The sequence below is a fragment of the Ochlerotatus camptorhynchus genome, unplaced genomic scaffold, assembly GCF_037179485.1.
Source record: "Ochlerotatus camptorhynchus isolate MF236.1 unplaced genomic scaffold, CSIRO-AGI_Acam_v1.1 ptg000556l, whole genome shotgun sequence".
Lineage (NCBI taxonomy): Eukaryota > Metazoa > Arthropoda > Insecta > Diptera > Culicidae > Ochlerotatus > Ochlerotatus camptorhynchus.
The window spans coordinates 2,411,547-2,430,222 of record NW_027041039.1 but is presented as its reverse complement, the minus strand read 5'-3'; the positions used below and the strand labels follow the sequence as shown (position 1 = coordinate 2,430,222).

The window sequence follows — 18,676 nt, the reverse complement described above, 5'->3', positions numbered from 1 at the left end:
TCTGGTTTGTTTCTTTTTTTACTAATAGCTATTGATTTACATTTTTGAACGTTTAGTTGCACGAGGCTTTTGTTACACCAAACATAGAATAGGTTTATTTCAATCTGGTATGTCTGTATATCTTCTTTATTGATTTTATTGATCGGAATCAGTAGCTACACAGAGAGAACTGCGCTCAAATTCCTATTTCTACACAAAACACAAGCTCCTGCTGCAGTTAACAAATAAGATTTATTATTTAAGACCACGTAGTCCTACGTCACCATTGCGTACAATCCCATAAGGCTGTACCTTGTAGTTTTTTATATGAAGTTCCTAGACATTTTTGTTAACATCAGCTATGGATTCCATAATGGCTGAAGCTCAGCCAAAAATCTTGAATTGAACCAGCTTACTTTAACTGCGTATGTGTTTCCATGCACATTAAGCAATACAGTTGAATTCGTGCAACCTGGTGGTGTGGAGATCTAGCCCTCACGTATGTGTTGGTAGAGGGAAAATTGTAAACATTTCAGAAGATGTTCTTGCTTGATTGCCGGAATCTGGCCGGCACGACGACAAAGGCGAACTTGTGTACAACGGCGAAATTGTGGTTTCAATCACTGGGCGGACTGGCGCGAACCGAGATAGTTTTCGGACGAGAGTGCAGAAACTGGTCTGTGTTGCTTTGTAGTTCTTAGGTAACTGATTTATTTGTCGTGTTCAGTGTGAGGTGAAGGGTAATCAATTTGGGATGTATATAGATGTATAAGTGTAGAAGCGGTGTTCTGGGTGGTGGGTATTTTTAGGTTAAATTATAATTCATTTGTTTGTATAATTTGCTCGTAATTTAGTGCTTTCATGTTAGTACTATAAGTTCTGGGTCGCAACATCACCGGGCCCCGTTGAAGCGCAGCATTCAAGAAGAGTTGGTGGTGACGGTTTCACAATCGTGTGCCTTCGTTGGACCCTGATCTTCGATGGGAAGGACGCATAGTTCAGATGTTGCACGGCGTCGAATACCTAGTTGCGTGCGCACATCCACTACGCGCACGATGTTGTCACTTCCGGGATAGATGGCCACAACTCTGCCAAGGGGCCATTGCATCGAAGGAACGTTATCTTTCTTCACCAAGACCATGGTCCCGACGTGAAACTCGGTTGGGGATTTCCTCCACTTAGCTGGCCGTTGGTGGAGAAGCCCGATGTATTCCGTGGACCAACGCTTCCAGAGATTTTGGACGGAGCGTTGTGTGGCCTGGAAATGGTTGAGACGATTGGTTGGCACCTGAGAAAGGTCTGCCTCCGGCAAATGAAAGGGGGACTCTCCTAGCAAAAAATGGCCGGGTGTCAGGACAGAGAGATCCTGCGGGTCGTTGGAAAGAGGCGTCAATGGTCTGGAGTTCAGTATACATTCAGCTTGGGAAACAACTGTGCGCATATCGTCGTAGTGGTGTGGAGCTGCTCCGATGATCTTCCAGAAATGCCGCTTGAAGGCCTTTACTGCAGCCTCCCATAGGCCGCCGAAATGCGGCGCACGTGGTGGAATAAACTGGAACTCGATGCCTTTCTCCAAACATTCGGTGGTCCATGCAGTGCCGTTGAGTTGATCAACCAAAGCTTGTCGCATCTCCATAACTTCTCGACGCGCTCCGACGAACGTAGTGCCTCAACGAATTGACGCACGACTCCGTCGACAACCCGGCGACGATGTCGAGGACTACGGCTTTTACGGCGAAACAGACGTACACTGCGACCCAGACTTTTACCGACGCGCCTCTACCTGCCAATGGTCGAACGAAAAACGGCCCACAGTAATCCAGCCCCGTATGCTCGAATACTTTCGCTGCAGTGACACGGCTTGATGGTAGTGGAGCCATAAACTGGTTGCTTGCTGGGGGATGAAAACGAAAACAAGTCACGCAATGGTGGACTGTCCTTCGAGCTAGATCTCTTCCGCGTATTGGCCAGAAGCGCTGACGGATTGTTGCCAGGAGCTGTGTGGGTCCTGCATGCAGTGTTTGATGGTGAACGGAGTTGGCGATCAATCTTGAAAGGTGGTGGTCGGCCGGTAGTATGATCGGGAGGCGGCTGTCGAAGGATCCAGGTGAGTTTGCTAGCCGTCCATTCAATCTGAGAAGACCGGTGTCATCGATCCACACATAAAGGTCTTTTAATGGTGATTTGAAGTCAGCCTTTCGCAGGGCCATCCGTTCTTGATCATTGTGCCGCAGGTGGCGCAGTTCCTGCTGGAAACATGCAGCTTGCGTAACACGGATGAGTGACTTCAAAGTACTGTCGTATTCGACCGGAGTGATTGGTCCCACTGTACGAGCCATCCTCGGCAATCGGCAGTTTTTTGCGAAACGTTGACAGAATGAAGCAACTTTGATAAGATGCGACAGTTGTGAGTAATCGTGGATTAGCGAATCGTCAAATGTGACACTTAGGAGTACAACCGTTTGCCGCTGCTCAGGTGTCTGCTGCTGAATGTCGGTCGACGTCAATGGAATTATCGGGTCTGGCCACGATTCCACTTCATTCAGCAAGTAGGACGGCCCATGCCACCACAGTGCATCGTTCTTGATATCATCTGGTTGTACCCCGCGAGATATACGATCGGCGGGATTTTCTAGGGTTGGAACGTGCCGCCACTGGGATCCTTGTGTGAGTTTCTGGACCTCCGATACTCGGTTGGACACGAATATCTTCCAGGACGACGGTGGTGAATTAATCCAGTGCAAAACGATCGATGAATCTGACCAGAACGTGACCGTAGAGTCAAACTTGGTTGTTCTACGAATGGTATCAGCCAACTGGCTTCCCAGTACAGCTGCACAGAGTTCCAACCGTGGGATGGAATAACCACATACTGGAGCAACACGTGATTTTGCTATGAGCAAATGGCTTGTTCGTTTAGTGGAAGGTCCTGTTGATACCGTGTAGATGCACGCCCCATACCCTTTGGAAGAAGCGTCGACAAAACAGTGCAACTCGTAGCTCTTTGCACTCTCTTCGAACACCCACCGAGGGACTCGAAGATTCCGAACGATACCAATTGCTGCTCGGAAGGACAGCCACCATGATTGCAGAATGTCCGGCAGCTTTTCGTCCCAGCTAAGTTTCTCCTGCCATAATCGCTGCACAAACATCTTCGCACTGGCCACCACTGGACCGACCAGACCCAAGGGGTCAAATAACTGCGACATCTCCGATAGTACGAGGCGCTTCGTAACGTGTGGCAGGGCTGGAAAATCAGGGACTTTGAATCCAAATACGTCCTCCTTTGGAAACCATAGTAGGCCCAGTGCCTTGATCGATGCAGATCGGTCGAGTTCTAGCGGCAACTGATGCTCCTTTAGTTCCTCTGGAAAATGTTCCAGAATACTGGGGTGATTCGCGCTCCACTTCCGCAGATTGAAACCACCTCGCTTTAGTAATTCGGTCAGCTGTATGCTGGTTTTAACTAGAGCTTCGATGCTCTCGGATCCAGTTAAAACATCGTCCACATAAAAATCTTTCTTGACAATGGGGGCAGCCAGTGGAAAGTCATGCCCTTCATCGTCTGCCAGCTGGTTTAGGACTCTGGTTGCTAGATACGGAGCACAAGATGTGCCGTAGGTGACAGTGTTCAAGGAATAGGTTTTCAGTGGCTCTGATTCGTTTCGGCGCCACGCAACTTGCTGTAGTAGGCGATCGTCTGGATGAACCAAAGCCTGTCGAAACATTTTCTCCACGTCTGCTTTCATGACGAATCGGTGGAAATGAGAGTTGACAACGATGCACAACATGGAAGGCTGAACTGTTGGTCCTGTGAGAAGAAGATCGTTCAAGGAGAGCTGGTTGCTGCTTTTAGCCGAGTCGTCGAACACAACTCTTATTTTGGTTGTTGACGAGTCGGGACGATGGACTGCGTGATGGGGCAGGAAATACTGGGGTAACGCGACGCGAGTCTTCACTTCCTCCATGTGGCCTAACCGTTCGTACTCCTCCATGAAATCGGTGTAGCTCTTGTATAGTGTTTCATCGGAGCGGAACCGTCTTTCAAGGGCAGAAAATCGACGAGCTGCTGTGTTCCACGTGTCTCCAATAGACGGTAGAAGTTCTTGCCTAACTGGTAGACGTACTACATAACGACCGTCGGCATTGCGACTGTGTGTAGATGCGAAGTGGGCTTCACACTGTTGTTCTTCGGCAGTCAGGCATTTCCCGACATCAAAGTTTTCCACTTCCCAGAACCTTTTCACCTGTGCGTCCAGGTTGTCGAAAGCGGAGACCAAGCAGGTAAGTGGAGTGGTCATCGAAGCGGGAACCTTTCCCGAGAATACGTATCCGAAGGTTGTCTTCTGGAGTGGTGGTAGCTGGTCATCGAACGGAATCTGCTCGGATTGCAGAATGAACGGGATAAGCTCGGCACCGATAATTAAATCGATACCATGACTTTGATAGAAGTGTGGGTCTGCTAACGGTAGATGCTTGGGAATTTTCCACGTGTTAATATCCACCGTCTTCGTTGGAAGGTTCACCGTTAGTTTCGGCAACACCAGGCAATGCAATGGGAATTGTTGTGACCCAAATCGGGATGAGATGCTCACCGAGACTACGTAACGTACGTTGACAATTGCTTGCCCAATGCCGCTTACAGGCATGTTGATCTTCACTCGGTTGAGCGATAAACGTTGGCACAACGACTCGGAAACGAAACTTGACTGCGAGCCGCTGTCTAGGAGTGCACGAGCGATTTGACTGTGTCCGAGGTTATCGTGGATATTCACTAGTGCGGTGTACAAAATCACTGTATTTTCACCAACATTTGCTGGTGCGACGGTTTGACAGGCGGTGAAAGGAGGTGTGACTATTTCCGACGGGGGCAGGCGAGGCGCAAATACCGACGGCGACGAGAGCGGGTACGCACGATTGACCGAAGTGACATCCGGGCCACTATTGAACGGAACCGGAGGAGAATGCGACAGATTGGGATTTGTTTCATGCATTGGGAATTCAGTGTGTTGACTGTGTGGTGGAGCTCCACCCGTCATCAAGGAGGCGGACGACGGGAGATGAAGCAAAGTGTGGTGCTTCTTTTGGCAATACTTGCAGCACCCACTGGTACAGTTTCTTGCTTGGTGGGATGCTTTGATGCAATTGATGCATAGGTTGTTCCGTTTAACTAAATCGAAACGTTGATGCGGAGTTTGATCACGAAAGACCTCGCATTGGAACAGAAAATGCGCTTGTTTGCACGCAGCGCATTTAGGAGTTTGTTCTGTGGCCGAATGGGCCAACACTTGTCGTGACTTCGTAGGCTTGGCCTCCATCGACGGTGTACAAACTAATTGGGAGAGCTTGAGGGACTGCAGTGTGCGTGAGTGATCATGGATAAACTTTATGAGATCGTCGTACGAAGGACGCTGGGTTTTGTCACGGTTATTTTCCCACTGTTTCTGTGAGGTGGCATCCATACGACTGAAAAGGAGCTCCACCAACACAGAATCCCAATGCTGCGCCTTGGTTTCTAGAGAGTCCAAGATTTTCACGTGTTTCTCGAACTCATCTGCCAGTTCAGAAAGGCCAGAAGCGGACTCATTCCGCAGCGGAGAAACCGAAAAAAGCGCAGAGATGTGTTGCTTGATCAACAAATTCTTGTCCTCGTAACGATCCGTTATCAACTTCCACGCAACAGTGTAGCTGTACGTAGAAACGGCAAGAGAAGAGATGATACGAGCAGCATCCCCTTTCAACGAAGCTCGAAGATAATGTAGCTTCTGAATGTTTGTTAATTGGTAGTTGTCATGGATCATGGATTTAAACAAGTCATGAAAGCCAGACCAATCTTCAGGGTTCCCATCAAATTCTGGGATTTTTAGCTCTGGGAGGCGCACACCAGAGGAAGGGAGCATAATCTGCTGTTGTTGTACGGGAGCAGGTGGTTTGGCTTGGGTAGGAGCTGGAAGCTTTCTCGTAAGTGAACCCTTCAATCGATAGTACAAGTTCTGAAACTCGGCACGAGTTTCAGCGGCGCCAGGGTCTTTACCGCAAAGTGCTTCAAGCTCCATATCAACGTGTTCCAGCTCATCCCATAACTTGTCCAAACGATTAAGCCGAAATGGAATCTCGGCTGCTTGCGAAATATCATAATTTTGGTCAAATTCGCGAATCAATTGCGCTGATTGCAGTAGGTTGCCCCGCTTGGCAGCCAGTTGTTTCAACTGCTTGGCTTTCTTGCTCCGCGTGGCGGTAGCCATTCTGCCTCAACAAAGAAAAAGAGGTCACTCACCTGCTTCGACCGTACTTAACCTTTCGATCGTTACGACGTGGACTTGTTGGAGGAAATCTTCTCGGCGATACTGCGACGATGGTTGGCCAAACGGGTACTTTGACGACGGCACTCTGGGGCGGCCCAAATCCTATGCAGTCCAAAACAGCGACAGCAGCAACCGGTAATTAATTATCTCCAACAGCACAACACTCTTTGCGGGAGCGGCGTGGCAATCTTCCTCACAATAGTCGCACTAACAATGTAGAACCTCAGCGTGAGGAGAAACAATAACTAAACGGTAGCTTCTATTGTACTGGGCAGATACACGCAGTGAAAGCACACGCGGGACGGTTCGAATGGTTATAAATGTTCGCGACGAATTGATTGTTCCGTTGGAACGCAATCACTGTCCGGGATGTGTTCCCGGGTTTCGGCACCAAATGTTCTTGCTTGATTGCCGGAATCTGGCCGGCACGACGACAAAGGCGAACTTGTGTACAACGGCGAAATTGTGGTTTCAATCACTGGGCGGACTGGCGCGAACCGAGATAGTTTTCGGACGAGAGTGCAGAAACTGGTCTGTGTTGCTTTGTAGTTCTTAGGTAACTGATTTATTTGTCGTGTTCAGTGTGAGGTGAAGGGTAATCAATTTGGGATGTATATAGATGTATAAGTGTAGAAGCGGTGTTCTGGGTGGTGGGTATTTTTAGGTTAATTTATAATTCATTTGTTTGTATAATTTGCTCGTAATTTAGTGCTTTCATGTTAGTACTATAAGTTCTGGGTCGCAACAGAAGATGATTAAAAAAACACGGAGCTCTAGAAGCAGTTTCATGGAATTATCACGCCATGCAGGTCCATGTTTATGTCACGACCCCAAATTCATTCTTATATCACAGTTCCATGTGTTTTCAAAAAAAAACTGCGGAGCTGTAGGATCAGTTTCATGCATGGACCACTATTACGGAAGATTCGGATTTTTCGAAGGACGGCCGCCTCAAGGCCATCCGGAAGCATGTTTTTGTCACGATCGCAATTTCTTTCTTTTATCACAGTTCCACGTGTTTTCGAAAAAAAAAATGTGGAGATCTAGGATCAGTTTCATAGATTGACCACTTTTACCATTCCGTTGTCTCCAGGATCCATTAGTAGGAACCATGACTTTATTCTGGCTAATTATGAACATTTGTGCTAAATTATAGATCTTAAACCACTTGCAAAGCCCATTAACACACTTTAAAAAAAACGTGTGACAATTTTTTTCCGCTCTTTAAAAAAGGAGACGACCCAATTTTCAATCTTTTTATGATCAAAATAATCTACAGACCCTAGGAAATCTGGAGGTACCTCAATTTTTGGAATTTATCAAGAAATGGCTAAGCTAACGTTTGCATTTAAAAAATGAACAAAAATTGTCGATTTTTCATGGGTTTACCTTCACCTGCACTGACGAAACTACCCATCATAGTAACCCATGAGTCAGCAGACAAAATTTGACGGCTCTATCAGTCGAACTCTTTTTTCCTTTGGTTTGTTTTTTCCGTCGATCTTGTTTTCCGTGCTGAGCACCAATGCTACCGACGTGCCAGGAAGGCAGCTCCCACACCTGGACCCTACCTATCGACCCATCAACTCATGAACCGGGGACCAACGGCTTTACTTCCCATCCGAAGGAAGGCGTGATCAGAGATGTTATGCCTCAGAACATCCCGGCGGCACCGACTGGGATTGAACCCAGGCCTGCTGGGGTGAGAGGTAATCACGCTTACCACTACACCACCGGCGCCGTTGATCAGTCGAACTCTAACCGTGATGGCAAAAACAGTGAAGCAACTCCGTTCAGAAGTGTGCGCGTTCAAAGAACGGCACCCCGCCGCGTCGAAAGCTGACATCGTGCGGCACTTTGTGGACGCCGGATACGCCCGTTCCGGCATCTACAACATCTTGGCACTATTAGACAATAATCAGAGCATCGAAAGAAAGCCCGGCTCCGGACGGCCGACGACCCTGAGCGACAAGAAGCTCCAAAGGATGCTGAAGAGGAAGACCTAGGGAAAAGTGGCTACATCGCTGCGTGCGCTTGGCCGGGAGGTCGATGCAACCGGCCAAACAGTGAAAAAGTACCTGGCGAACAAGAACATACATGTCAGGAACCGGAAGTCACGTCCACTGGTTTCGGAGCTGCAGGCAATGGCGCAGCGGCAGCGGCTGAATAAGATGGTCAACTCGTTTTTCCCGGGGAATCGCGACGTGGCGGTGGTGATGGACGACGAGACCTATCTCACCCTGGATGGCAACGGCTGGCAGGGCACTTCGTATTTTACTTCCCCCACGAAGGAAGTGAGCTCCGAGGTGAAGTTCATTTCACACACCAAGTTCCCCAAGAAGGTGCTGCTGTGGCTGACAATCAGCGAGAAGGGGATGTCAAAGCCGCTCTTCTTCCGCTCCGGACTGGCCGTGAACGGTGAAATTTATAGTTCGCGCCATCACCGTTTTTGTGGAGATTGAATGCAGGAGAGATGAATTGAAAATACAAGGCGGCCTACAAGGTGAGGACCTGTCCAACTTAATATTTTCAAATTTCGTCTCTACCGGCTTACTACTTCGGCGGAGTTTCCGATGGCTATTACGATCAAAACTACGCATTTGGGATCAAATCATTGAACATTGGATACTATCGACACTACGTGAAAGGTTTGGAGCTGATCAACGATTCAAGCAGATTGGAACGGTTATAATTATATTCAAGGCCTAATAGACAGGCTCACCAGGTGAGTCCCTGTCCAAAAAAATGATATTCTTGGTTGAAAGGTGCTGCTCTTACCGAACGTGCCCACATTTGGTTTTCTCTATCGTGACATTCGTGACATCATCGATTCAAGTTCAACGGTTCCGTGATGCTGGCTGAATATCTTTCTTCGTTCACACCATATCAAAGAAGCTCAAGACTCTGTTACACATTAAGGACAGCGTTGCTGACTTTGTGAGCCAAGCAACCGGAGGAAAGCACAGAGAAGTTTAACGAACATCAAGTCAAGATACGTCTGGAGAAACTTGAAGCGAAATGGACTGAATTCGAGGAACTTCAGAACGATATTGAGGGCATGAATTAAAACGAAAAGTACATGTAGAAGCACCAGCAGCTGAGGGCAGAAATTGAGGACAAATACTTTGAGGTAATGGCAAGGTTGGCGAGTAAATTATCACAACAGCATGCAACGCAAAACACAGGTCCAATTAACACCTTCCGTGCGACTTCCTTAAAATCAATGTACCTGAGTGCGATGGTAATTTTCAAAACTGGCTTCCATTCCACGATACGTTTGTTGCCTTGATCGATTCCTCTACAGAGCTGAAAGACACACAGAAGTTCCGCTAGTTGCGCGCTGCCCTCAAGGGTGGTGCTTTGAAGCTGATTGATTCCTATTCGATGAGTGAGGCTAACTATAGTTCATCTAATGGTTTCGAAGCTCGACGAGGTGACTCAGAAGCGTTGGGAGGAGAATGTTACGTCTGAAGAGGAGCCACCATTTCCTTCGTTGGTCCTGTATCTCTAGATGAAAACTCGTGGTTGGAATGCAGTTTCAGTGGATCAACATATATTTGCGACCAATGGTGCATCGTCCAACAATGGTTTCAAATCTCGTCCATCGAAGGTTTCGGTCAACTCGGCGTCCGAAAAGGTTCCATCGGATTACTTCGCATGCAGCGATGAACATTGATATACTGGTTGTCCAACTTTCGCTTAACTTCCGATTGACAAAAGGCTGCAGTAACTGTCTAGGAAGAAATCATTTGGCTCGAGATTGTCCAACCAAATGTCGGTGCTAGACTTGATCAAAGAAACATCATTCACTGCTCTACTCTGATTTTCCTGATTATGGTTCTGATCCTGCCCCAGTAGTAAATGACAACGAGGATTCACCTGTTCCATCAACATCGGGTGGTGCTTCGAACTATGGTGGTTTGGTTATTAGTTCGGCGGCATCAATTGCAATTAATCAGGCAATGGGACAGCCAAAATCGCACGAGTTTCTGCAAACGGTTCTGCTGAACATCAAGGATATTTGGGGAAATATTGATCTCGCAAGGGCGCTTCTGGATTCTGGATCGCAAGCTAACCTGATGTCTGAAAATCTCCGCAAGCTACTCCGGCTACCAAGGCGGGACATGAAAGTGGAAATTTCTGCTATTGGACGATCACGCAGCCAAACAACTTATGAAGTTTCCGCTACAATCGCTTCTCGGGTGCGCGATTTCTCGATCTCTCTGGATTTTCTGGTTATGGAGCTTGTTACCAACGATCAGCCTTCCATTCCTCTTCCGTTGACTCAATGGAAACCTCCTGCTAACATGGCACTAGTTAACCCGGAATTCTTTGTATCTGGTCCGATCGATCTGGTTTTGGATGTTCTGTACTTTTACGATTTCCTCATACGCGATGATGGCCGGCTTCAAGTTCGCAAATTCGGTAGTACGCTTCCATTTTTTGTCAGTACGAGGTTCAGTTGGGTGGTATCAGGCGATACAAAATCTACGAATGATGCCACGAACATCACATGGCATGTAATGAAAGTGGATTCGTTAGACAAGGCTATTGAGAAATTATGGACAGTTGATGAGCTCGAGACTAAAAATTAATCATTAGAAAATAAATTTAAAGATTTTCCATCATCGAAGGGCTGAAAAAATAAATCAATAAACCCAGCCTTAACAAAGGCTGAATAAAGTTAATCTAAAGATGTATCATTATCAAAGAGCTGAACATAAACTTAAATTAAGGGAACTTCTGATAAACTTTAATAATTTAAATCAATAGATGTCAGTTTTGCATCATCTGTGTAACAAATTTTGTGCTGTTAATACTTAAGCTGCTTTTAATAACGCGATACTTCCATATAATTCTCACTGGCCAGAAGCTTATTCACCAATCCCATTCACACACTCCGGTCAGCGAAAAGCCAATCTCAAAAACTCCCAAAATCAATAAATCAAAAACAATGATAACAATTGCATAAGAACGTTGTTGCGGCTGTTGAATTACACCGAATTTTGCTAGCTGTCCAAAAACAGCTTCAAAGATTTCAGTGTTGTATACGGTAATTCAACTGGTTATAATGTTTCAACTAGCACTGTGTGACTCGTTCTAAATCTTCACGATCCAGTAAATATAGGCACACACATGTACGTAATTTATAACTTTAGCAATACTTAAATTAAATTTCAGTTTGTCGAAAACCTGCACGTTATCTGTAGCTATTGTTGTTCGCTTGTAAACAATCCCTGGTATTCTATAATAGTTATACAAATATGTCTATTCTGTTGACGTTCATGTAACTTGTCACTTCGTCGAGGGAGTGCACGGTTGCACAATATTCTGGGATGACCCAGTGGTCGTCACAACATTCCCCGACCCGTGTGATCTGGATCTTCCGAGAACATCCAAAACTGCTAACTTCACTGTTGGTCGTACGATGATATCTTTGACTGTCTGCACCTTGGCCTGCCTAACTTGTCCATCTGATGCAGTATATACTTCGATGATCGTTCCTTTAAGCTACTGGTTCCTGATGGAGTCATCTACTACCACCACTACATCGCCGATCTGGATTGGCTTTGCTGGCTCAAACCACTTGGATCGCCTTGTCAACACCGGAAGATACTCTCGTATCCAGCGTCTCTAAAACTGGTCAATCATCCACTGAGCCAACTTCCAACTATCTCTGAGTGCGCTACGGTACTCTACCGGTTGAACAGCAGGCTGGTTGACGCCCTGTGTTCCGTAAAACAAACAATGTTTAGGGGTCAGCGCCTCCTGATCCGATGAATCGAGACCGACGTATGTTAAAGGGCGCGAATTGACAATCGCTTCGGCTTCGAGAACGATGGTTTCAAAAGTCTCCTCATTAGGATTCCGCCATCCGTCTCCTAGGGCAAGCATTGCCGTTTTCACGGAGCGTACCATCCGTTCCCACAGGCCACCCATATGTGGCGCTGCAGGTGGATTGAAAATCCATTTAGAGCGGACGTTGGTGAACGTAGCTGCACAGCTTTCGTTGATCTTGTCAATCTCCTTTTTTAGCTGTCGGTTTGCTCCAACGAAACAGGTGCCGTTATCGCTGTACAACACCTCCAGAGGCGCTCCACGCCGTGCCACGAAGCGCCGAAATGCCATTATACAGGATTGTGTTGCGAGACTATGGACTACCTCCATATGACCTGCCCGGATGCTCAGGCAGGTGAATAAGGCCACCCAGCGCTTGACTTGACTTCGTCCGACCTTGATCATAATCGGCCCAAAGTAGTCGATCCCGATGTACGTAAACGGCTTCAAGAAGGGGGTCAACCGTGCCCTAGGTAATCGTGCCATGCGAGGAATTACAGGAACCGCTTTGGAGTTCTTACATCGTTGACATTCGGCTGCTACTCTCCTTACAAGTCGTCGTAATGCCGGAACATAGAACCGCTGTCTCATGTCATTGAAAACCGTCTCGTTGTTGGTCGTCACAACAAACGTTTTTCAACTGGAACAAGCTCATCAAATCCAACCATGATCGTTGTCCAATGGTGCGGATTTATACATTATGAATTAAAATTGTACGTTATTCAGAAAACGACCCGGAACTCGTCCAACATATACTAAATGTATAAATTATGCGTATGGCTGACGGGCCCGAACCATTCTTCACGATATTCACCGACAAACCGACTTGCATAACCATCATTCCGCACACATCCTCCTCCAGCGATTCCAACCAAACAATATGTTAGAAAGTTTAGTGAAGATTAGAGATTATAAAAGATATTCCGTAAGCTTCAAGGAAGTTTCGGAAACTTTATGAACAATTTCGGGAGCTTCAGAGAAGATCACAGAACTTCAAGGCAGCTCAATTAACTTCAGAAAATAAACGGGAAATTCTGAGAAAATCGGAGAAGCATAGAGAACTTTATGAAAGTTTAAAGAACTTTACGAAAGTTTAGTGGTCTTTAAGCAAGTTTAAATAACTTTAAGAAAGCTTTGAGAACTTCAAGAAAGCTTAAGAAAGGACTTTAGAGCAGTTCCAATAACTTCAGGAAAGCATCGAAAGCATCAGAAAAAAGTCTAGACTTTCAGGAAAGTTTAAAAGTAAAATCTTCAATCAAATGATATTGTTGTGCTCTCGTATGCTCTCTATATTACGCGTGATATTAGAACAAAATATCACGTTTATTATTGATTTTACAAGCATTGATATTGCGCCCGTCTATTTACATTTCCAACTGTGCCTTGAAAGCTATAATGCGAACATTTTCTACAATCAATCTTGGTCGTTCATATACTTCACATTACACTCATGTTATTAACTATTTAATTGATTTCATACGCAATTTGGCACACACCCGAAAAGTGCCCAAAAGCCAACCACGACGGTAGTGTTTTTTCGTGAACTGTCTGTATCGTGTAATTTTAGTGAACTGATGGAAGTTTAAGGTACTATTTTCAACATTTCGCATTACGAAGTTTTTCCACCACGATAGTATCCGCGGAATAAATCCGAACCGCAGTATTCAGGAACCTGTCTATACAAAATAATAATAATGTTGCAGATCGAACAGAATCTCCTACAGCAGACTCTGAGTGCAACGCTGCTGCACTCGTTTCCTTGAGTGACAAGATCGCTCCCTTCACGTCCCAACTGACTGCGGTAGGAACAACGTTCGGAAACAAAGAACAACGCAGCGTGGTCTGTTGGAGTCACACAATCTCAAGCACCACGCGCCAAACTGCGAGGGTGGATCCTCTCTGTGATGTCTGAATGAGGAATAACATGCCCTTGCGATGCTGTTGTTACATCCATGTTTCTACAAGCCGACGCCACGCGTCGTCACCGGGGCTAAAAAGTTGCTCAGAGCAGAGCACAAAATTGTTTCTAGATCCGAACGAACGAGCCACGGAAGAAGGTGCAACGAGCTACAAGTCATCCGTTATTATTTATTCCCAGCTTCATGCCGTTTCATACGATTTTATTATGATGATTTACCTGGAAAAAGGGTAGTAGTAGTAAGAAGAAGCTGGGAAGATGTTGTTGTTCGCCGGTCGGTGGTGAAGATGACTCCTCAGTAACGATGAAGACGACGACGACGATGATGATGAGCAGCTCTCTTCCGCGGAATATGTGGGAGTCACCCACGCCACGCGACTTACCACAGGGATTATCGTCTTTTGATGTTGTTTATTCGTTGTTTTCGGGGCTTCTTCTTGTAGCAAAACGACGATAGCGAGCGGCGGACTGGAGCAGTAGACCTCTCCGGGGGTCCGATTGTAGTCGGACGTGTCGCCTTTGGTGAATCATTTTACGCGTCAGATCGTTCTTTCGGCAGCGTATGCATCCCATAAATTTGAGTAGCTGTGGCTGAAGCTGTGAAATATTCAAATTTCTCCTTATACGACGTTCGTCAGACGGGAAGAAGCATAGGGAACTGTCTGGATCAACTATGCGAGACCCCTCGAGATGCCTAACCTGATCGAATAATTCCTGTCAGACGGACAGACACAACAACGGCAGGCGTTAATTCCTTTGGCGAGCGTTTGCGCCGAGCCAGGTATGAAAAGAGCACAAAGATTGTGTACGTTTATAAAGGAAAGAAATGAAAACCTTAAAAGCTTTCTAAAAGGCGTTTTAAGCGTGTAAAATATGGTCCGGGGATGTGCAAGGCGTGCGACTGCAAGGCCGGGTTGAGTCACATTTGGTCGGAGTCAGAGCAACGGCAGCATCCAGCGGCCGTAAATTGAAGATGGGTCTACACAGTCGAAGTGTGATTTACTTTTACTTCGATCCTGGCAGTTTGCGCGGTGCCAGAGAGTGTGGGTAGACTAAGGCTAATGATATTGCTTCTAACGAGTCGAGCGGTTGATTGTCTCGAAGGTTGCTGGAAGGGATTTTCCGAGATGAACTATTGTGATGAGAATATTGTTGGTCGTTAAGGATCAACGATACAGTAATAAAGTAGTACAGCGATGCTAACCTTCCCTTACGTACAATTATCCGCCTGATTTGGTTACTGTACGCTTCTGGCATTTATTCAGGCGGTAATGGATGACATTTGGGTAATAGTGGAGCAATACTGCGTCATAATCAATGAATGGAAAAACTTAAAAATTCAAAAATCATGCAAGAGATTGATCGTCTATGAGTATTTTCTAGAGGAATTCAGGAATGAGCGCTACAAAAATAAAGAGAACGGCTCAACCAATCAATGCAGGCAGACCATCCGAGATGCCAAACGCAATAGCTGGAGAGCATAAATGGTTCCCAGTCGTCCGCGGACTTCAAAAAATCTTCCTATCGACGGAAAGGAAAAATTATTGAACCTTTACTACTAGGTGTGGCGTTCGGGTGACTTTCTGGCCGCTTAGCAAGGATGTTTGGTGATCCCGATCCCAAAGGCCAACGCCTCCACACGAGGTGCCGATAAATTCCGTCCGATTGCGTTAACCATCTGTGCAAGCAAGGTGCTGGAACGCATGGTCAATCGTCGACTTCTCCACCGTCGTCCACCGGCTATCGTCGAATCGTCGTCCACCGGCAGCACGCCTTCCGAGCAGGAAAGGGAACCTCCAAGAACTGTCAAAGGACACAGGGAAAAAAAGAGAACAGGGGTGCCGTAAGCATCGGTTATTGCAGTGACGATTTCCCTAAGAGCGATAAATCGGATCTTTACTCATTTGCCACTCAACATTCCCATTTTTGTCTATGCGGATGACGTGCGAATTATGGCCAACGGTCGCACCATCGCAAGGACTCGCATCTAGTTGATTGACACTTGACCTTCATGCAACTCTTCCAGAGCGTTAAGGCTAGTTGCAAGACCCGCATAAACCTTATCCGAACAATCTCCATGCCGCACCGCACCAACAACCGAGCTATCCGACTGCATGTAGCCATGGCAATTATCGACAGCCGTCCACGGCCTGGAGCTAACCGCAAGGACAAAGTGTTGCAAGGCCTTGTACCGGTTTACGGGGTACGTCCCTTCCGGATTTGAATTGACACTGCACACTGCAGTCACCATCAAAGCGGTTACCTACTTGAGCTTGAGCTTGAGCTTGATTGACCGCCCACGGTTGCTACTCTGTTACTGCCAGATCAACTGTAATTACACAGAGAACCAATAGACGATGCTTGGGACTAGCAATCATCCTCAATGTGTAAAAACTGGTGATCTTAAATAAGGCAATACCAGCGCCGGCCGCGCCCGAACACAGGTCAAGAAAGGAATGGGAAGGATTGTGTTGACATGACACTCGCTTTGATGGAAGCCGAGAACACCTCTGCACTTCCACGAGGAATCACTGGGATGTTGGATAAGAGGGTTGGGTTTGCAGCAGGGTTCGTTTTGGTAAACGATAAGCTGAATTGATGTACTAACGATCATATAACGCGAAGAAGCTTGGGACTAAACCCACGGTCTTCTGCTCAGTAAGCAAAAAATTTGCCACTAGGCAGACGAGCACCTTTTTAATCACCGAGTTGCTGTTATTACCATGTAGTCATATTAACAAATAAAACGATTGACCAATCTTGAATGTGGATGGGCCTGAGATTAGACTCATGATGTTCTGCTCAGTAAGCAAAAACGGTTGCTCTAAGGCCACCGAGCCCCTCATATCACATAATACCGTTGCTCAAATTTGTGTATCCATTCAAACCCGGAACCAACGACAACAACGAGTTTCGCAAAATACACGATACACAAGCGATTTTACCATAAATCTCTTTGATATGTAAGGACCTGGGACCGCGTTTTTCTGCTCAGTAGGCAGGCCACTGTAACCGACGATCTTTGAAATCCAAAAACTAAAAACTACGAAAAAGTACTTAGGCCTTCATTAAGTTCCACTTTCACGCGACGTTCAAAGACAGGGTCCTATCCAGGATTACATCTGAAAAATCCAAATCTGGCCAACGCCCACCCTAAACCTAAACCTGTTCTAATCCACCTAAAATGACTAACGAATGGAAGACTTTGACTACCCAGCCATGCAATAGTCTCATTCCGTGCCTTATGGCAACTTGATGATTCTATTGCGCTCATCTTTTGGCACCACCCAGGGGAGACTTGGTCCTGTACTCAATGCTTAACTTATCTCCATTCCACTCAGCTACTCGCAATTTCTTGTGATATAGTGGGCGGAATATTATCATATGAGACAATTCAATGCAGACGTCTTTCCAAATTTGGCAGATCGACAGGTAATCGGTGAGCTACCACGATAGTTGCTATTCAATAACTCGACAACGTCCCATCGTCAACGCCTGCTATGAGAATTTCGCATTGCAGACGCCAACGAAATGACGTCATTGAGCTATCGATCAACTACGCTGGTTATCGCCTGGTACCTTATAGCACGATGCTAGGAGGCGAACCGGAAGAATCGATGAGCTACCTCTCCCCCTCACCATCAAAGCGGTTACCTACTTGGCAAAAACATCGGATATCAAACGGATCTATCTCCTCGAAGAGGGGAATAGAGTCCACCGTATAGCAGCCAACACCGACCTTCCCCTGGCTGAGAGGAAAAAGTTGTCAATCGAGACCGTTAAACATTGAAAGCCGGATTAAGGACCAGTCTAGGGCAGGGGACAACTCGGCAGCGATCAGATATTCCGTCTGGAAGATGCTAAATTCTGGGTACCCCAGGCATGTGCACCGTTTTTAGGACGGGTTCAAATCGCACACCGGAGTTGGGATAGGCATCGCTGGAAAAATCCCGCCAACGAGCTTGAGCCTACCACCACAAAGCTCGGTTTTTTTCTGCTGAGGCAGCGGCGATATTAGAAGCAGCAACCGGTTCGGACCGATCAGTCCTAATCCTTACAGATTCACACAGCATAATCTCTGACTCTCTGAAAAACAGGCCGTATAGGCAGCTTCATGTAGACCCCTTACAGAACATAGTGAAACGCGTGGAGAAAACACTGAAGGAGTGCAAATCAATATTAGGTGATGGAGCAGGTCGTTTACGGGAATCCAATCCCATTCTACCCAGGTTCAAAGATCTCCCCAAAGTCCACAAACCGGGGAATGAAATGCGAGACATCGTGTTTGCAGTTGGTTCCCCACAAACTATCGAAGTGGCTAGTCAAAGAGTTCCAGCGTATGCCAAATCAGTTCCAGAGTACGGCAGTTAGTATCACCCAGCAATTACAATCTTCAGCAGTCATCAACGAGGACGAAATTATGGTATCTTTCGACGTCACAGCTCTTTTTTTCCTAGCATACCGGTCAAGGAAGCGATCAACCATTTGGAGGACTGGCTATTAACACAACGAGAGAATGCAGCATGGAGAAACAAGGTTCGAACGTTCCTTAAGGTGACCCGCCTTTGTATGGACGAGAACTACTTCCCGAGCAAAGCTGAAGATCAAATTGAAATCAGAATTTGCTGTTATGATG

The 18,676-nt window shown here is 46.4% G+C and overlaps 1 protein-coding gene across 1 annotated transcript; it reads right to left on the bottom strand.

Moving 5' to 3' along the window:
• Positions 1 to 898: 898 nt before the first annotated feature.
• On the bottom strand, positions 899 to 6,224 carry LOC135713454 (uncharacterized). Its single transcript, XM_065236568.1, has 3 exons — positions 1,961 to 6,224; positions 1,641 to 1,873; positions 899 to 1,237 (listed from the first exon to the last, which is right to left on the bottom strand). Exons 1-3 carry the CDS (start codon positions 6,222 to 6,224, stop codon positions 899 to 901), a joined length of 4,836 nt encoding a protein of 1,611 aa, XP_065092640.1.
• Between the last annotated feature and the right edge of the window lie 12,452 nt (positions 6,225 to 18,676).